This window comes from Lepisosteus oculatus, chromosome 8 (assembly GCF_040954835.1).
Source record: "Lepisosteus oculatus isolate fLepOcu1 chromosome 8, fLepOcu1.hap2, whole genome shotgun sequence".
In the NCBI taxonomy this organism is placed as follows: Eukaryota; Metazoa; Chordata; class Actinopteri; order Semionotiformes; family Lepisosteidae; genus Lepisosteus; species Lepisosteus oculatus.
In genome coordinates, this window is record NC_090703.1 from 2,952,383 (window position 1) to 2,978,090 (window position 25,708).

At 41.1% G+C, this 25,708-nt stretch overlaps 1 protein-coding gene across 2 annotated transcripts in view; it reads right to left on the minus strand.

Moving 5' to 3' along the window:
* Window positions 1-3,638: 3,638 nt before the first annotated feature.
* The window catches only part of efcab11 (EF-hand calcium binding domain 11), a 44,610-nt gene continuing 22,540 nt past the window's right edge, over window positions 3,639-25,708 (minus strand). For both annotated transcript variants that reach the window (XM_015350433.2, XM_015350431.2), the window contains one exon: window positions 3,639-4,307. In XM_015350433.2, coding sequence (XP_015205919.2) covers window positions 4,226-4,307 — 82 coding nt within the window. In that variant the 3' untranslated portion in view covers window positions 3,639-4,225. The remainder of the gene's footprint in view (window positions 4,308-25,708) is intronic.

Below are 25,708 nucleotides of genomic sequence, written 5' to 3' on the forward strand. Positions count from 1 at the left end.
GACCAAGTTGGTTTAACAGTCAATATGACACCAGTGTGCAAGTCAAAATAATAAATTCAAATTTGTAAAAGATTATATTGTCAAGAGTATTTCAACTTTGTTTACGGTGTATGCACCATATTTTCTATTTTTCACATATCTGTGAAAAATAAATGTTTCGATTGTAATGAGGGATTTTCCTTCTGAACCGGTCTGCAGATTGGGGATTGGCTGGGGACGCCCCCCACACACCTGAAGCATCAGCTGTGCATGAGGGAGTTAGGAAGCCACTCTTGAGGAAGGAAGGGTTAGTGTGCTCTGTACGTGAGCCTAGCTGGGAGGAAAGAGGGGAGAGTAGGACTGCACAGACAACACAGTTACTCTCACACACCTGCTTAACATGACAAGACCATAGTACAGCAAGCACTCATCTACACAACAATGTCAAAGTGTCAACTTGCTTCTGATCTACGAGGCACCAGCAGTGCCTACTGACCCAACAGATAAAGCACTTGCAGACCAGTGGTCAAGGTCTGGGTCAGGCTCATTAGTCACCAGTGTTGTGAACAGGTTACAACACAGGAAGAGTTGCTGTCTGGTACACTGAGTGAACCTTATCACAGCATCAAGCTTAGCACGATCTGTGTTTCCTAAATCCTCACTGCCCGTTCCCTAGGATCTTATTTCTATCAGCGTCATTCATTCCCCCAGCTACGAGTCTGGAAATGAGTTCCCGGTTTCGGGGTCTTGTCAAAGCCTTCCCCGAAACTCCAGAAACACGTCTGCAGCACTACAGGAGTCTGCACTTTCTGTCGTTTCTTCAAGAAAATGTGGAAGATTCATCAAGCCCTTTCTCCCTCTGCAACAGCCACGCTCACTGACCCTATAACAGACTTCCAGTACAATTTCAATTCTGGTAACATGAGGTGGATTGGTAAATGTACCAAATACCCGGTTCAGTACCTTCTTTTGTATATTGGTTGTATCCCAATGGAAGACATAGTGAGGTAGGTAAGGAGCAGCAGCTGCGTGTAGCACAGTGAGTCCTGTGTCTGGTGAGGGAGAGCTGAGTCCCTCCTAGCTGATGGTAATTGTGAGACTGCGGTGCAAGAAATGACAGGTGGCCCAGGCTCAAGGGTTGTACCACAGAAGCCAGCTTGATTGAAAATTGGTGATTCCAGATTTGGAGGTGGAAGAAGGAGAGAAATAACTGCCCGCTCCGAATTAAAAAAAAAAAAAGCTCTATTCTGCTATTCTGGTCAGCAAATTCCAGTAAATCAGAAATATTCCTCTGTCATCGTTTCCATTATACTGGAGCTCTTGAATGGCTAAATTGGACTTAAAGGTAAGAGAATAAGAAAAAAGAATCTCTAAATCAAGTTTAATGGGCTTCCCTTCAGAAAATCAATGTGTTCATACAGCCTCATAACTTGCAACTCAAGCCGTTAGTTTTCAACGGTGACGGTGAGCTTCTGGAAGAGGCATTATCACAAGCTGGGTGTGCAGCACTTGCAACAGCTGGAGCTGATTTTACATTTAAAAGTAAAAGGTATAAACCGCACATCACGCACACTGTTGTATGATTATAAATACTGCTTTTCAAATAATACTTCACTGGAACGATTTAGGCCTCAATGATATCCTACCACATCCCTTGTGGTATCACGCGGTCACACAAGAAAATATTTAAGTTAGAAAACGGAGGGATAGCCCTCGATCAAAAAAATGTTAAAATATTTTCTGGTAAGAAAGGAGCAATATTTGTTTCCGCAACCGGGACAGGAATTACACTTCCATAAAGAAGGTGTATGGGCACTGCCTTGTGTCGAACCCAGCAAACAGCTTGTGTTTTCTGAACAGTGGATAAAAGACGGAGTGCTGCTCCATTATTTAAAGACAAACGTGCTAAAACAGCTAAAGCACATTACACAGCACTACAAAACTATACTGTGGCCCAGCAGACACCCTCCCTGGTTTAATAAGGTGTCATGTGAAGGGCATTTATCCGGAAACCTAGTTTTGTACTGTTAGCCAGGCTTTCTGTACAAGCACAGGGAGACCTTTACAGAAACTCCTGTTCCTTGAAGAAATTAAGGCTCTGTAGAGTCAAGTGATGCTTCAGATACGTCCCTTCTTCACAGCACAGCACGGCAACATTTTGTCTCTCTGAGAAGGTAGTGCAGAGTGCAAGGCCTCTCATTTGTATCTGCCATCCCTGATTAATGATATTTCATGCTCAGAAGTTTTTTTTTTTCTGTTAATTTCCATAAAGAGGCAAATGGATTCAGACAGCACGGCCAAATACCGCAGACGTCATTTAACTTGTGTGCGGAGTGGATAGATTCATTTAAAAGGTTTTCAGAAAAAAAAAGTTTCTTATGTAATTATTTCCCTTATTATGCAGATCTGTGTTTACAGTAGACTTGCCACCGCACATTAATATGGCCCAGTCTGGGACTGCCAGCTGCTGACTCATCCCTCGAGTCCCTACAGACACAGGCAGGAACAAGAATAGAAAGGAGTGAGGCCCAATTAAAACTCTACGCGTGTGTTAACCAGGAGATAAAACAAATCCAGTTTTCATACTGGACATTTCTGTATCTGGATACCCCTGTGGCATGGAAGCAACCCAGATTCAGGTGGAAACCTACCCAGCCAAGGTCAAATGGCTAAACAAAATGCACTTTAATTAAATTCTCTCGGTGACTCGTTGATTCCGTTAGATAGCACTTTTTTATTCTTGCCTTGTGTTAAGAAACAGTAGTTTAGGAAGACATTTTTCCCCAGGATGTTTTGGATTGTCAGGCCGGTCCTGCAACTACAGGGTTGCCATCCCAAGGTGCTTTTTGTGTGGTTCCACAAAATATACACAGACTGGCACTGTATGACTGGGCTGCTTTTCAGCAGTACCGACAGATCGCGACTTTATATTCAATCCACCCATCTTCTAACTCTTTATCGAATGCAGGGGCGAGGTGGAGCCAGAGCCTATCCCAGCCAGCAGTGGGCACAAGGACACGCCTGGACGGGGCGCCAGTCCGTCACAGGGCACACACTCACACCAGGACCAGTTCTTCCTAGAAGCCAGTTAACCTCTAGTATGTCCTTTGGACTGAGGGAGAAAACTGGAGCACCCAGTGGAAACACACACCAACTCAGGGAGAACATACAAATTCCATGTAGATAGCACCCCAGGAACTGAACCCAGGCCCCCAGAGCTCTGAAGAAGCTACTGCACACCACTGTGCTGCCCATAACCACATGCTCAAAATAATCTTTTTCTTCAGGCTTTGCCATTCCATTGATAAATGCCTCCCAACAATTACTGTTATTATTTTTTTAATGCATTAACAGAGCAGCTCAACAATATACAATACTACATGTTTATACTTGCCTGGGCTGCGAGTGGAGGGCTTCTGCAGTTTACAGTTTACAGAACTACAATTTATAGTTCTTTGAAAGTACTTGCAGCTAAACATCTAATTTCTATTTGTTCTATGAATACGCGAGTTCTAAAATAACTCCACGTACAGATTAAAACGTATTTGATTAAAGCTTTTATTTATTCCAGTTCATTTCCTTGCTCATTGACTTTAGAGCATTCTCGCGGAGCTTGTGGAAAGAGGGTATGTGCTGCTCAGATGAAGACTCAGGCTTGATTACGAAAACAAATTAATCTTTATTCAGTAGGGAGCACAGTAAATCTCTCAAAACACAAACAAGTATTTACAGTTTCATAATCATGTGTAACAAGAAGGAACTCTGAAATCCCTTGAAAACATACAGTTGAAGATATTAAGTCATGGATAAGCATTTTGTGTAAAACTGATTTAAAACAAATCTTATGTAATATAGTATTCAATTTGATGCCATGTGCTATAGCTTTCTCAGGTGCTCGTAGACTTTAAGAGAGGAGTAAAACACATTCAGCTTTAAGAACAGCATTTAATAGTGCCTTTCTGTTATGGCCCCGACATATCAGGGTCTGGCTATTACAAAACAAGTTTGTGAAGGTACTTCACCATTGCAATATTTCCTTTAAATGAATGGGTACACAGCTGGTAATTTAATCATTTGCAGGAATATGATGCTGGAGCACAACATATCTAAAATATCGGTACTGCGATAGACATCTGCTTTTCACATCATTTGATATGAACCCTGTCATACTGAAATGATTTTATCTTACAAGATTCTTTTCAGCACGAGCTGATTCCCATGGCTTTCTCCAGCTGGTTTCCGGGGGCTAGCAGTCATCTTGTCCGTAGGTGAGGACAGACTCCAAATCCTTAAAACTGATGTGTCCGTCTGAATCCCGATCCACCTCCCTGTACGGGAAAATCACAGGCAAAAAGCAGTGAGTGAGACACCGGGCAGCACCAGGTCTTCAGAGAGCCGCTGCCGGGTGTCCTCCCTCCCCCCGTGCCAGGCTGGCGCCGGCGCTGCCCCGCGGCCCATCCCCTGGGTGCAGGATAGAGCTGCACGGCTGGGCTCGGGCCGACACAAAGACGTCTTTAAGCAGGTGCAGAGCTGAGGCGTGTTAGGCAGGGTGTTTCAGATTTAAACCAAGGACACTGTTTTTTGTTCCCCCCCCCAATCACTTCTTTCACTTGGGAATGAATTGAACTGAAAATGAATTTTGGCTGGGCCCACTTCTGCCCCAGAGTGAGGGTCTCGCCCGTCCACAGGACCGACGGACGCTGACAGCACTCGTGATCCTTTGCTGGGTAACAAATTAGTATTTAACATGGGAAAATTTCACATTCACATCAGCCTTGGGACCACATTTCTTCAACCAATTTGTTAGACACGCTGTGGTAAAATAAAAATCATACTGTTTTCAATTTTACCCAAACTACATACTGCACTACTGCATTTGTGTGAGACCAGACCATGAAATCGGGTTAAATTCAAGGTTTAACAGCTATTCCAGTTTAGATCAAAGATGCATAAGCATATTTTGCCTGTTTACAGGACAGAGACGATATATCACCACCACATTTCTGGGTGGAGTTTGGGACTGCTGTTGCCATGGAGGACTTCAGAGTTTAGGATGCTGCAGTTTCTGAGACCAGAGCGTTGCAGAAAAAAAGAGGAAAGAGTATCTTTATGCCATGGCTCCCATTAATTAGGTCCTGCCTGTTATTAAACAAGTTTGCAAAGGTATTTTACCATTATACTATTTCCTTTAAATACACAGGTACCCCACGTGTCCCTTTAAATACACTGCTAATTTAATCATTTGCACAAATATGATTCTGTGGCTAATCCTCGATATTCTGTTCCTATAATAAGATTCAATGTTTTCAGTCCTTGCCTGTAGTGGTGACTTTAGCTGACAGGAAGATCCTGCACTATAACCCCTGCCACTGCATCTGGGGGTGCCAGGCACCAATGGCACCGAGAGCTGCAGTCGACGGTGGATGACAAGAGCATCACACCTTATTCATAATCTAGCAAACGAGCGCTCCTGCAGCTCAATCTCGTCTTCCAATCCTGATCCCACACTCCCCTAGGCTCTCTCCTGACAGACCGTGAGTACGCATTGCCTTGTAACTGAAGGGGAGACGCACCCACTGCTCACAAATACTGAACTTCACAGCAGACTTTCAGTCTGGTTCCCCTTTCCACACCAGTGTTTAAACAACTTCGTCCACCACCACCGTTTGAGCTCCTCAAGAGATAACTCTCGAAAGAGAACAACGAGATGAAAATGTACTGTAGAAATCTGATGTCTGAACATTTGAAAAACAGGTTAATATAATGCAGTAAAATAGTTCAAGCTACTTTCTGTTAAGAAGCAACTTCCTAGGAACAGAAACACCACTGTGAAATCAGTATAATGAAAAAGTCTTCCATTGCAGAGCATCAGTCTGAAATGTTGGTATTTTTTATATATATCTGGAATAACTAATATGAAACACTGATTTTTTGTTATGGTATTTTGAGCATACATAACAGTACATTAATAATTTTACTGCTTTTCTTAGCTTATTTCCTTCTTCCAATATGACTTCATTATTACTCAGTGCTCAAACTGATCAACTGAGAAAACAGCAGATGTGAGTAAAATTCGGTAGCAACAGGGAGGAGAATTAAAACAACATTAAGCATCCAGCAACTGGAAAATCATGCTTTCTTGTTCCAAGTCGCTGATCCCCATTCAGATGAATGTCTTTTGTAGCTCTAATTACATTCTAATGTCAGTGGAAGTGGAAGGGCTCTTTGGAGACATGGCTGATGTCTCCTCCTCAGTGTGCAGATTTTGGCAGGTATTCTGGTTTGTGTTGCTAGCCATTTCCGTTATTAGGGATAGCAATGTTACCACCTTGTAGCCTGATTCTGTCAGATCTTGGAAACTAGGTAAGGCTGGGCCTCATTAGTACTTGAATGGTAAATCTTTAGAAGGTAGATTGTAGTGGTGTTGGTGGAACACTAGGGGGCAGTCTTCACCCTGGACCTGAACTTCCACACCAATGTTCAGTCATGGTGATGGAGGCCTCAGTGCCGTAGGAGATCCTGACTACTTGGTCATTTAAAATCATATCTTATAAGTGAAGCATGCTGGGATCTTTCATGATTAAAACTACAACATAAATGCAAACAATGCTTATCATAATTACTAATTGCCACTATCAGGCCCAGAGATTTTCTGTATATTAGTACAGTTTTGCGCTATTCCCCCATGGAAGAGTAGAGCTATGTCATATTGGAGAGTAGCGGATAGAGATAATTCTAAAAATAAAAATCTAAATTATGATGCTGCAATGAATAGCAGCTTTGACAATGATCTCATACATTGTACAATATATGGAAAGGCTTCTTAAAATAGAAGATTCAGCTACATTCAGCTAAATGTGCACAAATACGTCTGGACACCAAAGTACAGCAGACAGAAACACAACGGACAGAAGGACAAATGGAAGCAGTCACTACAATACCTCCATTGCCCATGAGCTGTTCATGTGATGTACTACCAAAACTACAGTACTTACAGAATTTTATACCCTGGCCTAACCCACTCCCCATTTCAACCTAGCACTGAAGATGAGACAAGTCTGCCTTCCCACATCTTTGCTGCTGTTGACAGAGCAATAGTCCCCTTCAGCAGGATGGGGAACCCATGAGCTACCTTCGCTTGTGCAGTTTTCAACCCTTTGCTTACAAAGGGTGGAGCTGAACCATAAACAGAACAAGGTGCCAACAAGCCTGTCTCCTCACTGGGCAGGACAGAACGCCTGTGTGCAGAGCAAGAGCAGCCAGACAGCCTGGAACATCCTCGTTTGTCTTGGTACAGCCTCACAACCATAAGAATGGGGCTCTAGTTCATTTTCCTATATTACATTAATGTTTTTAAAGCATTTTAAAACATACAAAAGTACACTTGTCTTTTACATACCACAGAAATATATATTTTTTAATTATCTGCTATTTTCAGTCAATGCCAGGCTTTTTATTTACTCTCTGACTTCCAGTAGACACTCAATTTATTTTTGTCATTTAGTTCTGCAAAGTTTGCTGCTATTGAATTTAATTATGGCCCAGAAATACTTGGACAGCATGGCAGAAGCAGCTTTAACAAATGATGGTACTGAGGATATGGCATTTTGAAGTATGCTGTGGCATGGCGGTTATTAGCCTTCAGTAGGAAATGAAAAATTTCTTGGAAGCTAAGCTCTGATGAAGGATCATTGATGCATGCAGATCTTCTAATTACCACATTGTCATAGCTGGAATACCATCATAATCAGAATAATCCTGCTAGGCTCTGGAATGTTGTTCTCATTACTGACAGTGTGGCAGCTGTATTAGTGAATGCTTAGCTAATCAACACATCAGCAAACCAGCCAAGTCATCATTTTTTATTTATTTGTTTAAGAAATGACAGCAAAATGCTAAAAGTTACAGGCTACTGTAAAAATGAGGTGACTGAATGACAAATTTCTGGAGCTCATTCACATATCAGAAGGGCATAACTATGCAGCGTTCATATGCATGTGACTTACAGGAGCTCCTCCTATAGTTGCAAGCCCCTGCTTTCACTTCAATTAAGCAATAAGCTCATGGTTGGTTTAAGGAGAAATAAACTGACTCCCGATGGACTAAATGTCCAAGACCATCATGTAATTAGGAGAAAGTTATTTCTGAAGGCAAAGATAACCTTATTTTGAGGGTAAGCCAACCTGATACAGGACCCATTTTATTGTTAAAAGCAATAACATATTAAAGAAATGAGTATAATCATATGTATAACTTCACAATAACTTACATAAACAAACTGCTGCCACAGCTTGAAATGCCTACTGTGTAGCATGCATGCGGTTTGCCAAGACCAGTGTGCTGGAGCCTGTGATGTGCTGAGCCCGCAGCTCCTCAATGCAACAAAACGTCTGCATGGGAGTCCACAAGCAAACACACGGGTGAACAGCCTCTCTCAGCTCTGAACACACATTAGTGCTCGCTGCTTCTGAGTGAAAGTCTGAGAAGTGAAAAATGACTTTTTTTCCAGCAAGCCTTAAACGTATAACATCTTGAGTGAGAGGCCCAGGAGCAACAGCTTATACAATATTCATATGGCTGCTCCAAGTGCACTTGCACCGTTCATTTACTGAACGCTGTAGAGATATGTTAAGAGCCATAAAGCACCGGATCAGCACATGGCACCACAAAAATCCAGTGCCTGGTGCTGCCACATCTCCCCATCCAGAAAAGGTGTTAATTCAGGAGCTCTATATGTAAACATACATATATATATAAATGTACACCACTAATCATTTAAATATGCAAACCTGTTTTTAAGAAGTACGTTTTCAGGTTCTCAAAAACATGGCCAGAATAGCCGAGATACAACCAGCCATATTTACTATAGCCCCACCATGACGGAGATTGCACTGTTGTTTTAGATTAACTTTGCCTACGTACAGTATGGCGACTGCATGAGAAACCGATTCAAATACTACTACCATCAGCCTCTTCAGCATTACCACAAGGTCAATAGAAAACTATTCAAAGTCATGTGTTTGTCAGGTTTTTTATACAGTTGTGGGTGTTCTAACATGTAGGGTTATTGAATGAACCCAAGCATCACACATCCCTAGCGTGCTCCTTAAAGTATTATTGACTATTACTATTGACAATTCAACAGCCTGTAGAGGGGACAACAGGAGACAACTTCAACATCTTACAGGAATCCACCAAAGGTTAAGTCTCTCCTCAGCAGCCCCAAACATTTCCTGGAAGACGGCACCTGACCAGAAAGTCACATGGTGCTGTGAACAGACTGAAAAAAATGCTGGGCACTTTAGTGTTAAAAATGTACTGTTTTTTTAAAACAACAGTATGTTTCCAGAGACATCACTGAAGATTGTGCTGCTTGTACTTCTGCATTGTCCCAGTTTGGTTAACTGCAAGTTGCAGTTACTTGTACTGCTCCTTGCCTGGAAAGGCAGGTATTACTTCAAGAGTATTAAGAGGAAACTTCTTGCCCAGCTGGAGAATATTTTTTTTGTGGACAAACACATTGTATAGAAAGAATGTAATGCAGGCAAAAAATTATGTCACAATACACATTTTTAAAATGTATTACTCTAAGAAAGCAAACGAATTAATTCTGAGGAAACATGATGCCGATAAAGGTGTACCACCATTCCATTATACGAAACCAGGCAACAGTCTGTTTAAGCCACAAGTAACTCAATTTATTTTACTCCAGTTTGGATCCTGAAGTAGCTATACCATGCCTCACGCTGCTGAGCCCATTCGCCACAGCCATCATTTCTCAGTGTCTTCATAACTGCACCGGTGTCTGCAAAGCTACAGCTGTATTTAGTACCATGATGTTCATTCAGAATTTACTTCAGGAGACTTTCTTGTATTCTGATTACGTAGAATTCATACAACTTTAAACTGAACACTATTTGATCACACAATATAATGAGTGATATTCAAAGCAGTCTAGAATCCATTCAAACAAATTCATTTGTCTGGAGTCTATAGACACTTCTTGACTATTTGAACATTGTTAACTAGTTGACTTTTCCTCCACTCACTGCACACGGCCTTGTGTACACATGTAAGGGAATAAATCTCTAGAAAGTACTATATGTGCGGAGCAGTGGCTCTGTGGGGCAAAGCGGTGGCTCTGTGGCTCAGGATCTGTGCCTGTGGCTGGAAGGTTGCCGGTTCAAATCCCGCAGCTGGCAGAGGAATCCTACTCCATTGGGCCCCTGAGCAAGGCCCTTAACCCCAACTGCTCCAGGGGTGCCGTATAAATGGCTGACCCTGCGCTCTGACCCCCAGCTTCTCTCCCTGTCTGTGTCTCATGGAGAGCAAGTTGGGGTATGTGAAAAGACAAATTCATAATGCAAGAAATGGTATTTGGCCAATAAAGTGATCTTATCTTATTATTTTATATTCCAGGAGCAAGAACCAAAAAAAAAACTCTGAAATGATTGTCTTCTTACATACTGTACTAGCAGCCCAATCTTTCTGATTTGAACACACTGCCTAAATTATGCTTCTACTTGGATTAATAATACCTGTAAATTAAAAAGAAACAATGTGCCATACTTTCTGTAACACAAAAACAAAACAAAGGGAAAAGATCCATCTTTCTGGTCTCCTTTTTCATTCCAGGAGAACAAAAGTTTATTACTTTTCATGAAAGCTAGGTTTACACCCTGCTAGGCTGACGTTAATCAGAACGACTGACAGCACCTGTGGTAGCACTGACGAACAGAGCTTATAACTGCAATATTATTTCACAAGGTATATGAAGTGTAAATTTCTATCAGTAGGGGAAAAGTTTAACAAGAGAAATCTTACTGTCATTTTTGGCTAGTTTCACACTCTCTCTGCAGTGGTTTCGCGATGAATTTAGAACTGCCATTACATTAGAGGAGAAGCTGTCACACCAATTGAGCAGAGAGAGGAGAAATTACGCTTCACGCAAAGAGATCCTGCTGGGGATGAAATGACCCGCCAATTGAAGATGTAAGGATGACAGCTTTTCCAACAAGGTGCCTTCTCTGCTGATTAACCAGACAGATCTTTCAAGTGCCAGGGCCAGCCTCTTCGCTGATGGGACTCCAGTAGGGCTGCACACTGGTTTAGAGAGAGGTGGGCGAATCTATCACAGACGTCTGAGGGGGTACTGACAAATAAGGCCAAAAAAACACCTCAGAAGACGAGTACACACAACTTCAGGCTCCTGCAAAGCACAGGAGAGGACCCCATGCAGCTATTTTTTGCACTGCCACATGGCCTGGCACAAAACATGTCATAAAATGACCAAGCTATTTCACCAAAACATTATTTGTCAACAATGCATAATAAAACCAACCTCGCCCTTCCAGGGGTCTGCTGATAATCAAGAGGTGTTAAATTTTCTAAATTTGTGTTGTAATTCCCTTACCTGCTCACCTAACTTTTGTTTAAAGCTGCTTTACAAGCCCAAGACTGCTCTGTTTAAAATTATTTTAAAAAAAGGTCAGTTTTTAGGGTTTTTTTCCCCAAGTTCGCAACAGAAAAAAAAGAATGCTCTGTTTCAAAAAACTTCAGATGTATGTTCAGGTTTGATGGTAATTTTTATCTGAGAGCTCACACAATGCCCGGAGTCCAAGGTGAGCTTCTGTACCAGACTAAAGGCTTGTGCACGGTGTTGTACAGGATACTGCCTGATCCTCTGCTAGGTTTGACTTCAATGGCAGTTTGACCTAATTTACTTAATAAAGGCCAGAGCAGGGTGCTTGTGCAGACACAGTGGCTTTATTTGCTACAACTTTTTACAATTTCATGTGTATAGAAAGCAGAACCCTACATTAATGTAACAACTGTAATTGTTCATTTAAAATAACTTATCAAGTCCAATGCTACCTCCTTCGTTCTACATGTACCCTTGGAAAAGGAGCAAACTGATGTAGCCTTAAGTGTGTGCCTTAGTGCTAGTACATGGCTGTGTGATCCCTGCTGGCTGTGTTAACCATTATCTGCATACTACGCATATTTATGCCAGGATTGGACTGCATTTTCACCACCCTCAACACAGTTCTTGTAAACGTATTCTTCTTTACTCAGTCAGCGCACGCTTCAGAGGAAAGCTCTGAACACGAACCACTGCACTGACCGCCACTGTGAAGACAGGAGCTTTGGGTGGTTCAGCTCCTTCAGCTGCACTAAACGGTTTATTTCTCGAGCTCAGCTGGGAAGAACTGAGCACGAAAACTTATCCGCTGGGATTGATTTGTCTCTTCAATTCATGGCAATTTCTCCAGAGCCGGACGCCCCCCATTCAGGTCACACTGTGATCAACCAGGTTGAGCTCCACCCTCCAGGGCTCGTTAAAGTCACCTGAGTAGAGAGATTAATGAGACTGAATAAGCCAATACAAGGTCTGCAAAAGCTGGGGGACACTTATTATCCGTTTGGGCTGCTGCCGAGGAAAAGAATCGCAGTGAGGCATCGCACGTTAAAATAGACCTTTAAAATTTCATTTTTAAAAAGCCAGTCCCTCATGCCACCAGGCTGTGTGGAAAGCCTGTGCCCCGATGACACACAAGCACTCCTCCTTACCACCTGAGCTGATGCCACACAGGCAGGCCAGCAGCTGACCCCCCGGAGGAAAGAAACACGTGCTGAACAATTAGTGTCCTGGCCTGAGCAGATAACAACAAAAGAAAGAAACACAGACACTATATCCACCATAAAAATACTGTTACTCTGTTTAGAACTGTGTTTTACATCCCAATACTTGTAGCTCAGACTGATTAAAGTGATTGTTATTAATTATTTGAAATTGGGCTTTCATTTGGCCCAATGGTAAGTTTTACATTTTTGATTGTGTATTTTTTTTGTTTTGGTTTTTAAAGAAATTATGCGGGGTTTAAATGATAAAACACCCCAAGATAAAAGCAGAGAAAAGGCTTACTGCTCATTAAAATAATTTCTTGTTGATCTTTAAAAATGTATTTAGTTTCTTTTTCTGAAAAGTTGGCTGGGAGTTGTCTTGGCCTGGAACATCTGCTCATGAATCAAAAAGTGGATCAGAGATCGTTAAGTATTGGCCTTGAGAGCAGAGTTCTTTGTTTGAGATCTTTTTTATTACATTGTACCATTACCACAAGAACAATGGTGTTTATTCAAAGTGCTCTAATTAGTGGCAGGTGCAAATGGTACTGCTGTTCAAACAGAGCTTCCATTGATATTTCTCATTATTTGAAAGACAAAACACTCTTCAGAGACTTGCACTGTTAGAGGTGATGAATTTCATAATCATATGACTCAAAATCCATGTTTCAATGAGATCTGCCTATCAAATAAATGGAGCCCTGAAAAATAAAGCAAGCATCACAGTTAATTTATGTTCTTGCCGGTATACTCAGCATTTACACTTCTAGGGAAAGGAAATAAAACTGACAAGTCTCCCATCCAGAGCATCATACATACATCAGTAATGTATGTATTACTGCAACAAATCTGTCATCTTCAGTTTCTTAAATGGAATAATAAAATAAAGCTGGGGATGTCTTGCTATTGGAGGAATATTCTCTAAAGTGATTTGTTTTAGTTTAGAGCTAACCCCCACCCCCAGCACGCGCACACAAAAGACACAATTTGAGATGAATCAATGTGACAGTCCAATCCAGAGCACTGTGATTAGGCACTCATGTGTTTATCATCAGAGCAGGACACAATGCCCAGCTCCCCGATCCTGCTGTCCACTTACAGGGAGCTCTTACCACAGTGCCCGGGCCTTCAGACAGGAGAAGGCAGGAGTGTGACAGAGCGGCCCAATGTGGACCAGCGCCGGCCTGTCACTGAACTGCACAACAAGCTCAAAACCTAGTCTCGCAGCTATTGTTCCCTGGCATCCACGAAAACCTTGAGCACACCACCGGCGAAAGGCTGTCATAGTACCACCAGGCTGCTGCTCAGCTCCACTGCGCAAACCAGACAGAATGCATTTCAATGTGTAATGGTGTTTGACATTAAAAAGAGGTATCTTGAAGATACTGAAGTGCACCAAAACAAACCACACACACACACGTGCGAATATAAATGTCAAACCAGAGATGAGGAGATTTTTAAGAACTTTTATATTCTTAAAAATATTTAAGATCCCCTCGTTTTGACACACAGTGTGTTGACTCATATCGACAAAAAATGTGTAACTCCATACAGAGGGTAGATGATTACTGAGCTACAGTATTTAATTTCTGAACAGATCTGCTCTTGTCATTAATAACAAAGCAATAGCGACAGTATTTCTATTAAGCAACTGGTACATGTGATTTTATTATATCCCATTTGAAACCTTGGCACAAACCAAGAACAGTTAATGTGATGATCACTCTTCAGCTTTATACTGCTGAGGATTTTCAAAAGCGCATCTTTCCAAGTAATACAGATGAGAAGGCTCAATTCAGGTGAAGTCCATGGAGTCCTTAATGAGCAAACACTTACAGGTATGATGGACAAGGTGTGAATTTCTTGAAAGACAAATCAACCTTAGAGGATATGTCACTTCTGAAAGATACATCCCTGTCACCCATATGTCAATTTTTAAAACGGATTTCCTTCTCTTTTAAATGCTACATGACATTATATGAATAATTACATCTGTCTCGAGTCTCTGTGCTTGAATCAGTTTTTTTTTTCATGTGAAACTAACTAAATTTTGAAAACCACCTTTGAAAATTAAAGAAACTCTTTGACCACTGTCTCTTTTAATAACATGTTTACATGTATCAAACATCAGTGAGTGCAACACATGGTTTGTTATTTGCTTTCCACAGTCTGCAGGCACAGAGGACCAACTTTAGGGAATCATTCATTAAGATGCTAATTGGGTTGATTCACAGACTGAAATCACCCCAGAATGCCTTGCAGGCTGCAGAATGGCTAAAGTGGAACAAACCATTTTTCTGTCACCACAGGGGGTATGAAGGCATTTGAAATCAGCAGTAGTTATACTTAAGACTTTTAACACTGAAAACAAAAACTTTCTAGCAATTCTGGGACAGGATTATGGACAAGGGTATCATTACAAAAGCCATTTTAAAACCTAACATTTGTAACTCTAGTGTATCTATTTGTAATCTACAGTTTTGTGCTTAACACTCCTTTCAAGAGTTTCGTTTCACAGCCCTTTTAGATTAGCATTAATGTTTCAGGACTCAATGTAATGGAGAGAGAGGCTGTCAGAGATCAGGATCTTTGGTCAGGAAATCATTGAAATTAAGAAGAGTGGTCAGTGCCACTTTAATTTTGCATGTTGAGAATAAAAACGGGCTCCTAAAATATTTAGCACACTTTTTTATTTTAGTATTCTGAGAATTAATTTATTTGGCTGTAAGCGACTTACATTTGTACCTGCAGTGCCCTTCAAAAGTATTGGGATAGTGAATTCTAAACTAGGATTTGCACTATGCACTCAAATGATAATCGTTTCTCATGGAAAAAAAAACGAAAGATTAAGTAGCATAAGCACTCCTAAGTGTTTAAATTTTAATAAAGTCCATTCAGTTCTACTCTCTTGAGGGTAGAGATTGATAGTGTTAATCCTTTTTATATAAAAAAGTAGAAATTAGAAAAAGAGCAAAAGTATTGGGACAATTGACTCACAGATGTCTCTACTTGGTGTTTGTTGTCGGATAATTATGTTTATAAAACTGTTTCAAACATCCTAACAACAGGTCTCATGTTGATGTCAGTGTTTGGAGCCTATATTCAAAAACATGCCAGAATTTGCACAGAGGTACAAAGAAGACCCAGGAGATTGTTATAGACAGCTGTGTTCAAGATAACCTTTCATTAAACTGAGGGGAAAAGGTTGAAATGTTAAGAAGGCACTACAAATGTTCCAAAGAAGAAGACCTGATCTGTGAAGCAAGTACTACCCACTTCTGGAACTGGCTCACTCATGTTTGATAATGCAATGAGAGGTGGCAGCAGAATGAATTCTGAATTTCACAGAAACATTTTGCCTGCTTACGCAGACAACAGTAATTCCCCACCTGGGATTTAAACCTATGCCTTTGCAGGTATGAGTCAAGAACTCTAATCACTGCTCCACACTTGACAGGTCTTGGCCTCCCACACAAGAATCTGTTCAACATTGCAAAAGAAAAGGCTCAGTATGGACCTCACCATAATGACCCACTACAGACGACCCCCGGCCACAGAGGAGCTGATCCTGATGACCTCTTTCTGAACACCCTAAGCTTTCCTGCAGAGTGGCTTAATTGTCACTCTGCCCTGTATCAGAACACCAAACACTCCGCACTGCCACCGAAAGACCAACCCTGGGCCTCAGAGGTAACAAGATGAGAGAATTAACTTTCTGCCCTTAAACCACTCCTAACCCAGCACTGGACAATCCAATAAAGGTTTTTTTTTTGCTATCCAGATATTTAGAAAGTTGTCACGTTTATTGACTTGGAAGTGCATGAGTTCCACTGCCTATTATTCTTTTTTTGCTTTAAACAATGTTAACAATTTTACAGCAGTAATTCCCTCATCAGGGCAAATTGATTTTATGCTTCTAAAGCACTACATTACGGAAGGCCAGGACTCCTAATGGGGAGTGATAGGGCTTAAAGATTTGCCTCCTTTGCTGAAAGAGCACTTTTTTCCCACGCATGACTCGCAGATGGGACACCTATTTCATGTGCAATTTCACAGTAAGAATTTTTGAAGCAGTCAAAAACCGCATGAACAACAAATTTCCTCTGCTCCAGAGAGAGGGACATATGTTCTGATCAGAGCCTGCTTCAGTTATTGCCAGTGTCAGCAGACATGCAAAAACTGTATTGTTTCATGCTTGTGGCACACATTCTATTTGATTAATTAAATGAGTACACTAGCCCTCATTAATTAATAGAAGATTTATGTTTTATAATTTGACAAAACAAATTTGGTTGGTCATGATGAAAGAATTTGGTCATCAAAGTAATCAAAGGGTACACCTAATCTTCAATGTTTGTTTAGTGACTGGACACCAGAGAAACTTGTTTCACAAAAGGTATAATGGCATTTAATGTCACAGTCCTGGAGTTCTGTGACTTTAATTTTTAAAGTTCTCTTTATTCAGTAAAAATACCCATTATCAGCTCTTTTGAAACAACTGTTAGTAACACAAAATTTTAATTACTAGTTCAAACAAAGACAAAATCTTAAAACCTTAAAATGTAAGAACAAGTAAGCACCTTGTTTAGTTGATTTAAGGGAATAGCTACCTTCAAGTCAAAATTACTTTCATGTAGCTTTATGCAGTAAAACAGAACTGTTTTGATGTGGGTGGTGTACTAGTAATTCACACATTTTAGATACTACATTTTGGCTGTCTCAGTGTAGTGAAAAAGAACAATCCATACAAACTGACAATGTGTCTACCTAAAAAACAAGCACAAATATATATTTTTGGAATAGACTTGCAACTTTCTCGTAAATTTGGGATTGAATTTGTTCTGAATCTACTGATGTGCAGTGATACAAGTATATTTGACATAGCCACTAAAGCACACACCATCTTCAGTTCTCCAAAACGTAATAAATTAAAAATATAAAGTCGAAAAGTTCCACTATAAGTTTATTTTAGTACAGTCCCAAAAACATAATGTAGTGCCCAAATGATATAACCTATAAGATAAAAATGATAAAAATACAATCACTACAGATTGCAGGTTCTGAGACAGGATAAAGACGATAAAGTGTTAAGTATCCTTGCCCTTTTATGAACCAAGTGTTAAAAAAGTTGCTTTAATTTTTTTAACCAAGAGGTAGATTAATCCAGCACATCTGTGACAAACACAATCACTTCAGTAGAGGTATCTAGTGGCATTTTGAACTTGATTATAAGATCAGGAGTAATGAGAGATGGTAATCATTTAATCCTCTAAGAACCCAGAACAGCTTTTGATTTCTCAAGTACTCTATGTTTCCTATTATAGAACTCATTACAGAAAATAAAATGCAGAAAACAATTTAATCTGGAAAACATATCATTTGACTATTCTAAAAGGATGTTTTATTAATGAATGCACTTTACTTTCTGAAGCTATTTGGTTTATAAGGAACAATGGTTATATTTTGGCACTGTGGCAAGACATGTTATATCTGAACATATTGGCAGGCTTCCAGACAAATCAGGTGATGGTTACAGGTCATTGCACAACGCAACGCATGCTTTATTTATTTTTTCCAAATTAATCTAACAAATAATTTTACACAAAGTCATGTCGTTCTTTCTCGCTGACCGGACAGAGAATGGGAACCTTTTACACTGAGAGTCCATCTGCTTTAACATAAACTGACACAGGAGGGAAGCAGGATGCTGTGAAAAAAAACTAACGGCAACCAATGCTGTGTCAGTAAGACAGATGGGACAGTGGAAATTTCATCAGTGGCTGAAGCAGTTCTGGTTGTACTTTGAGTGGCTATTTTAGTTCCGCACTCAAAGACCCCAAAAAAGTTAACCATTTGGTGCTATGATGTAAGAAGTAATAATAATAATAATAATAATAATAATAATAATAATTGCTTACACTTATATAGCGCTTTTCTGGACACTCCACTCAAAGCTCTTTACAGGTAATGGGGATCCCCTCCACCACCACCAGTGTGCAGCCCCACCTGGATGATGCGACGGCAGCCATAGTGCGCCAGAACGCTCCCCACACACCAGCTCTCAGTGGGGAGGAGAGCAGAGTGATGAAGCCAGTTCAGAGATGGAGATTATTAGGAGGCCATGATTGGTAAAGACCAATGGGAAATTTGGCCAGGACACCAGGGTTACACCCCTACTCTTTTTGAAAAATGCCCTGGGATTTTTAATGACTACAGAGAGTCAGGAGTCGGTTTTACGTCTCATCCGAAGGACGGTGCCTGTTTACAGTATAGTGTCCCCGTCACTCTACTGGGGCATTAGGACCCACATGGACTGCAGGATGAGCGCCCCCTGCTGGCCCCACTAACACCTCTTCCTTAATACTAATGGAAAATGAAAGACTTAAACCATTCTTCTATCCATTGTCTAACTGCTTCATCCAAATCAGGGTGCTGGAGCCCATCCTGGTAACCCACGGGCGCAAGGCAGGATACACCCTGGACAGGGTGCCAGCCCATCGCAGGGCACACACAGACATACAGACACTCAGACCAGGGCAGGAAACCCACACGAACACGGGGAGAACATGCAAACTCCCCGCAGATAGCACCCCGGTCCGGAACGGAACCCAGGGCCCAAGCTCTGCGAGGCAGCAATGCTGACCAATGTGCACCGAGCTGGCCAGACGCAAACCAAAGCAAATCTCAAATTTTACATCTGAAGAAGACCACACTCTGCTCCTGCTGCAGTCATGCCCACTGTTCCAGCCTAGTGCACATGTGGTGTTCCACGTTTGAGCATAGCAGATGACAGCAAACACTTTCCTCAATTACTGCTTCTTATACCAACAGCTTAGAAAAGAACTATTAAGAATCTCCTTTTTGTTACGAAATACAGTATGTAGTTCCATTATTCATGAGTGATATACTCTTTAGCGAGTAGAAAGAACAAAAACAACTGACAGAGCAAACTACAGGTTTGCATTAAAGAGACACTGTTTCACCGAGAGAGTGAAAACAAACTTGTTAAAGACATCATCTACTCACAGGTGTATAAAAAAGTGCAAACAGGCTGAAGCATTTGGGAAGAGCAGTCCATGATGTGGCAACTGCAGCATTCCAGCAGGCGTAACATTTATTTAATTCAACATCTACCGGGTGCTACAGTCAGCCTTCCAGGGAGCAAGCGCTCTTGAAGGAGCTGGCGTCTAAAGTGTCAGCTGATTCTAATGTTCCTAGACATACCTATCAGCCTGTCACTCAGGAGGATAACGTAATGCACCAGTCTCATGTGCACTGACCTTCCTGAGGGTCCTGGCTTCCTTCTCAAAGGAAAATATGAGCCTGCTGTCTGGGAGAAAAGTACGCTTGCCCTTGTGCCTTTGTTGATACAACTCATTGGAAAAGCTGTCTTATCTTAATAAACAAAATCAGCTTGTGCTCAAATGGAAGCAGACAGCCTCTTTACTATTGAGTAATAAAATACACTGACAGAGAAACGGTAAAAATAAAGCAAAACTACAGTGATACTGAAAAAAAGAAACATTTAATGAAGAACATGCCGGATGGATGTTTTTATCCAAGGTTCAGGTAAGCATAAGGAATAGCACTTCCTTTTCAAGATTCAGCAACTTTTCTGTTTAAAATGTGCAGGAACTTGTTCCTATACCCGGCTTTGGTTTGCAAAAATATTCACCTGCCATTCACAAAACAGACCCATGTATGATGAACAGCTGTCTTTCAATTACATCATAATCATTAAGGTAAAAAAATTACTTCTGAACAATATGAGTTAAAATGACTTAAGATGGACGATTTTTTTATTCTTCTTAAAACATTAATTTACCACACAACTTGTATTGACAGTTTTTCAATGCTTGGCTACACGATGCAGCCACAAAATAATATAAACTCTCTCAAATATATGTTCACAGGTCATATAGTACATAAATAAAATACACTTGCTTGGCTCTAAGTTTTGCAAAAAGTTCTTTAGTTCTGTCTATTCTTTAGAGGATGATAGCAGCAAATCTCTTATTATCCCAGCGAATGTGCTGCTCTTAATGCTGTATTTCAACCCTGAGAATGTGGTCACATCCTCAAGGTTACAGCTGTCACGCTGCCTGTTTGTTATTCCTCTAAAACTGTACTCCTCAGACCGACCGTGCTGGTGCAGCAGTGCTTTCACCACAGACAGTGGGCTGGAGAAGTGCTGCTGGTGAATCAGGATGCCGACTCCTGGTCCCAGAGACCCACACTCCTGTCGGTTCTCATTCCAGCCAAGCTGTCAGCCACACCATTGAACTTTGACTTAATAACAGGATTCATTTGGACTGTGTGACTGTTCTCAGATTTTAAAGCTATTGGAGGTAGCCTTTTAACCACTGCATCTCCTAAATAAAATCTAATCTCAATCAAGTCAACTCCCGAGTCGAAAACAAAATACTTGCAAACGTTACAATCAAGCAGCTTCTTAATTAAATTAAGGCTTCGATTAGGCAAACCAGCTGGTGTGTGGGCCTAAAGGATTGGGATTCGGAAGCCCTTTTCTAAACACTTCATCTTATGAAACATTACCAAAGACAAAGCACTGTTTGTTAAAAATGCACACTCCTTACGATAATCACACACAATCAGAGTATTTTAATATAGGAGCAAGTAATAACGTTGTGTTTCCTTTCTTCTCTTCTCAGCATGGAATAAACCTTTACTTGTTCCTTTGCAGCCTGTGTATGCTGACGCAGCTCCCTACTTGAAGAATTTTAATATAGCTCGTTTCTCGACCATCCAAGTTTAAATGTTCCCCTCCCTGTTTGTTCCTGGTCGCACGCCACTACACTGGGGTCCAGGCTGTAATCTGTGTGCTCATGAAGGGCAAACAGGGATCCGAATCTAGTGGTCTGGACTGTAATTTTCACTGACAGCCGAATGGCTCTCCTGATGCCAATTCAGTGGGCTCTGATGGCGAACCTGTGTAGACCAAGCCATCGCTGCATGCCAAGCGCACAGTTCGCTGGCGGCGGCGGCGGAAATGGGCAGGAAGACAGCCCAGAAGAGGCCGCAGGCACTGAAGTGTTTCCTCCGGTGCTCAGGGAGGTGCAAGCGGTCAAGCTCAGGCAGCCTTAACAGGTACAGGAAATCAGAAAAACACCGGCTGCAACCTGGACGCACTTCCTTTTCAGTTTAATTCGTCCCTCAAAAACTGCTCGGAATGCTCCACATCTCAGAACAGTTCCCTCAAACACCACAAGTCACCTTCATATAGCACAGAAATGTACCCAAGTGTGAAAAGAATAACATTCCTGGTTAATTATTTGAGTAATATGCTAAGAGTCATTAGCCGATACATAAACAACAGGTAGGAAAACTAACACTTCTGCCCAAGCTTCTCTCCGCCTGTGTGTCTCATGGCGAGCAAGCTGGGGTATGCCAAAAAAAACAAATTACTAATGCAAGACATTGCCAATAGAGTGATCTTACTGTATATCTTATATATCTTTATGGAACTGTACAGGAGTTGCATCGTTATAGTCTGTAGCAAACATATAAACATTAGGTACTATGGTGTACTATATATTTTTAATGCTCGCAAGCCTTTTTAATAAAAAAAAATTAAAATGTAATAAAAAAAGTAAATGCCTCAATTCCTGGAAAATAAATTCCAACACAACTCAGAAATATGGGATCCCAGAGTGAAGGAGTGAAAGTCTGCTTGCTAAATGAAAAAATAGGTAGAAATTACTACATCTTGCTTACATATAAGTGAAAACCCATACAGCAAGAGATTGCCGTACTTTGAATACCACACACAACAGATACCTTGACAAGGGTCTGAGAGGCAATATTTAACCGTGTACTTACTGCCTTCTACAAAAGATGCCGACTCCAAGTTTTTCCCATAGCTTGTACTACTCACACACAGACTGGTTTGCCTCTACAATTCCCTCAATTTCCCAGTTGGTAGACCTCAGTTTTATATTATACACGGGGCAAGCCAACCAGACTCTGTTACTGCTGTTCATTCTACAGTCCATCACATTAGACACAGTCTTTTCTAGGATTTTGTCAAATCATATCATAATACTGCAGCCCGAAATGGCGTGACAAAATTCCAATATCAGTCAAGCGTTCAACGGGTCTGAAGAACAAACGTATCAGACAAGACAAAAGCACACATTTTAGATTCAAATCGGCTTGTGAGACGCATGGAAAAAGCACCCGAGTCTGGAAGGTCTGGTCATGTTCGTTCACTGACCCACAGAGTTCTAGGGACAGCACTGTCAAAACAGCTATTTCTGCTTTACAGTCAAGCAATCTGTATATGTGATCATTCAATCAATATGAAAAATAAGTCATATAAAGTGTAAAGAGTATATATAGAGTGTAAACTTCAGGATTTGGGTGCATTTCTCTCTGAGGCAATAACAACATGAAGTTTGCACAGCAAACCCTTTGTGTAATCATTTGAAATGCTTTACTACAGGCACACTGACTTCTCGCCTATTCTTGGAGTATGCAGACTTCAGTGTGGAAAATAAATGCTCTGTTGGATTTAACTATGGGATTGCCTCGGCCATTCCCATGTTTTTCATTTTCTCTGAAACGTGGAAGATTTGTCGCCTGACAACCTCCTTGGCTGCACCCGGGGTTTGCAGGTCATGCTACTTGGTGAAGCATCGCCCAAAAATAAGGCGGCATTTTCTGCTACATAAGCAGGCTTTCATTCTGCCCTTGGCATCATTGGTTACATCATCAATTAAGACATATGAGCCCATTCCAGAGGCAGTCAAGCATTCATAGGCCAAGACAGTACTACCACGCTGTCCATGAGTTCCTGCAGTGCCTTGCCTTCTCCACACAATAACCTTTCCATCAGTTTGGTAAAGGTTTTTACTGTACTGATGAAACCAAGATAACTTTACAAAACTCTCCTGGCTCATCTTTGCACTTCCAAGCAAATTCTAATCTGTTTTTTTTTCAGTTCTTGGTGCTAATGAGAGTTTTTCATCTTGCAGTGTGACCTTTGTGACCTTCTCGTGGGAGTGTTGTGATGGGATCCTTAAGAAATATGTGAGTCAGGTGCTGTATGCATGTAGTCTGTATGTTCCCTCTGTGTTTGCACGGGTTTCCACCCACAGTCCAAAGACATACTGGTAGGTTAAGTGGCTTCTGGGAAGAAAGTTGGTCCTGGATGTGTGTGCGTGTGGCTGTGTCTGTGTGTCTGCCCTTCAATGGGCTGGTATCCGGTCCAGCACCCACTGCTTGCTGGGAAAGGCTCTGGCTCCACCATGAACCTGAATGGGGAAAACGTGGGTCACTGATGGATGGATGTTGCCATGCTTCTGGGGAGCTACAGAAAGAACTGTTCCTGTATGCCCACTGCTCCCTTCCTTTCCACCCAAACGAGCCTTCCCCGCATCAACACCAAGAGCTCCTGCTCAGTGGTTGCACACAACGTCTCTACTGGGATTTTTGTTTTTATTATCGCTGCAGAGCAGCTTACTGTTTCCATGGCTTAGCAAGATGGATTAATTATGCTATTTAATGTGTTTATTTCCTTGTTAAAGAAGCAGCAAAGTTCTGTGGAGAAGAAGAGGGGGGGAGAAGGTGCTATTTCCATAACGCATTATGCATGCCTTCTAATTGGCAAGAGGACAGACACGCTGAGAAATTGTTAAAAATGAGGCATCGACACAAAGGCACGGACATCTACTCCAGCCGCAGAGAAGTGCTTCTGCCACCGTGATTGCTGACTTCCTCCCTCTTTCTCAGGTGATTCACCCTTCCTTTCAGATGCAACAGCCCACAAGGCAGCTGTTAGCTTGGCTTTTCCAAAGCTAGATGTCACGGCTTCTACTTGGGCATCCGTCACTGACATGCACTCTGTCTGCGTTAGCCATACAAGACATTTTCAGTCCTTGACAATTATCTCTCTCTGTTTTGCGGCTTCATTTGTCACCCTATCCCTCTGGTCATCTTTCATCACTTATAGAACAAGTGTTTTGGACTATCACCAGCTCTCCATCAAAACCCATCCTTCATGTTGTACTTCCAGATAAACAGGGGAAAAGCATGTATGGCTTAATCTACTGCAGCTCAGAGGACCATAAAATGTTAAAATTCTATATATTTTTATAGAATTCACACCACCATAGACTATATATTTTGGAAATAAAGACTTTTTGAAAGCTGATAAGCATGTCTGAGTAAAATAATTCCTATTAACATTTCCGTAAGTTGATTAAAGCTTGAGCAATTTACTGTTGAAGGCATGTGCATCCAAAATTAAAATGTATTTTTAAAATGTTTAGAAAACCACTCAATCCCTTTCTCTTGATTGCAAGTGTTGAGACAGAGTTTAATTCTTTCATTGCATGCAACTAAATCTAAAAATGGACTGCTATGGCAAAATAGTGTGCATCTTCCATGAATAATCTGCAATGCTAGGATGCTGGAGAACATTTGCCAAGAGCTGAAACACAGAACTTTTAGCTGCACATTTAACACTTCAGGAACAAGAGTGGTCCACAGGCTCATATCTGTTTTCATCTTTAGCAGCTAGCCAGTCAGATTAGAAAATGATCAAAGATGTATATGATTTCACAGGTGCTATGGTGTTTGGTTCATATTGACAACAACAGCCATTCACACAATTTTACCACAACAGCCCTTCTGTGTAATGCCTTAAGAACATCCCTTCCATGGGACCAGTATAATGTTACACTTTACTAGTTAAATTACCACAAATATATTCTGCATTTCTATAACCAAAAAAAAACTTAAAAAACAGAAAAATATGATTACATGACTCATTCAACATTATGGGGGTAATTACAGTTCCTAGGAAATCCATTTTTCATAACTTTTGAATAGTAAAAGGTAAAGAGGTATTTATTTATTAAGAGGAATAAATTAAGTATAAACAAAACTAATACAGTGTAAAATGGTAAACCATACAGAACATGAGTGAAAGTTGGCACATCTACAAGTAGACATAGAAAAACATAACTGTTAAAGGACCAGTTCTGATTTGCTCCTGTCTATCAGATAATAGCTTCTATCTGTAGAAGGCATACTGGAGGCAGGTTTACATCCCATGGGGTATGTTCCAGATGTATGCAAACCA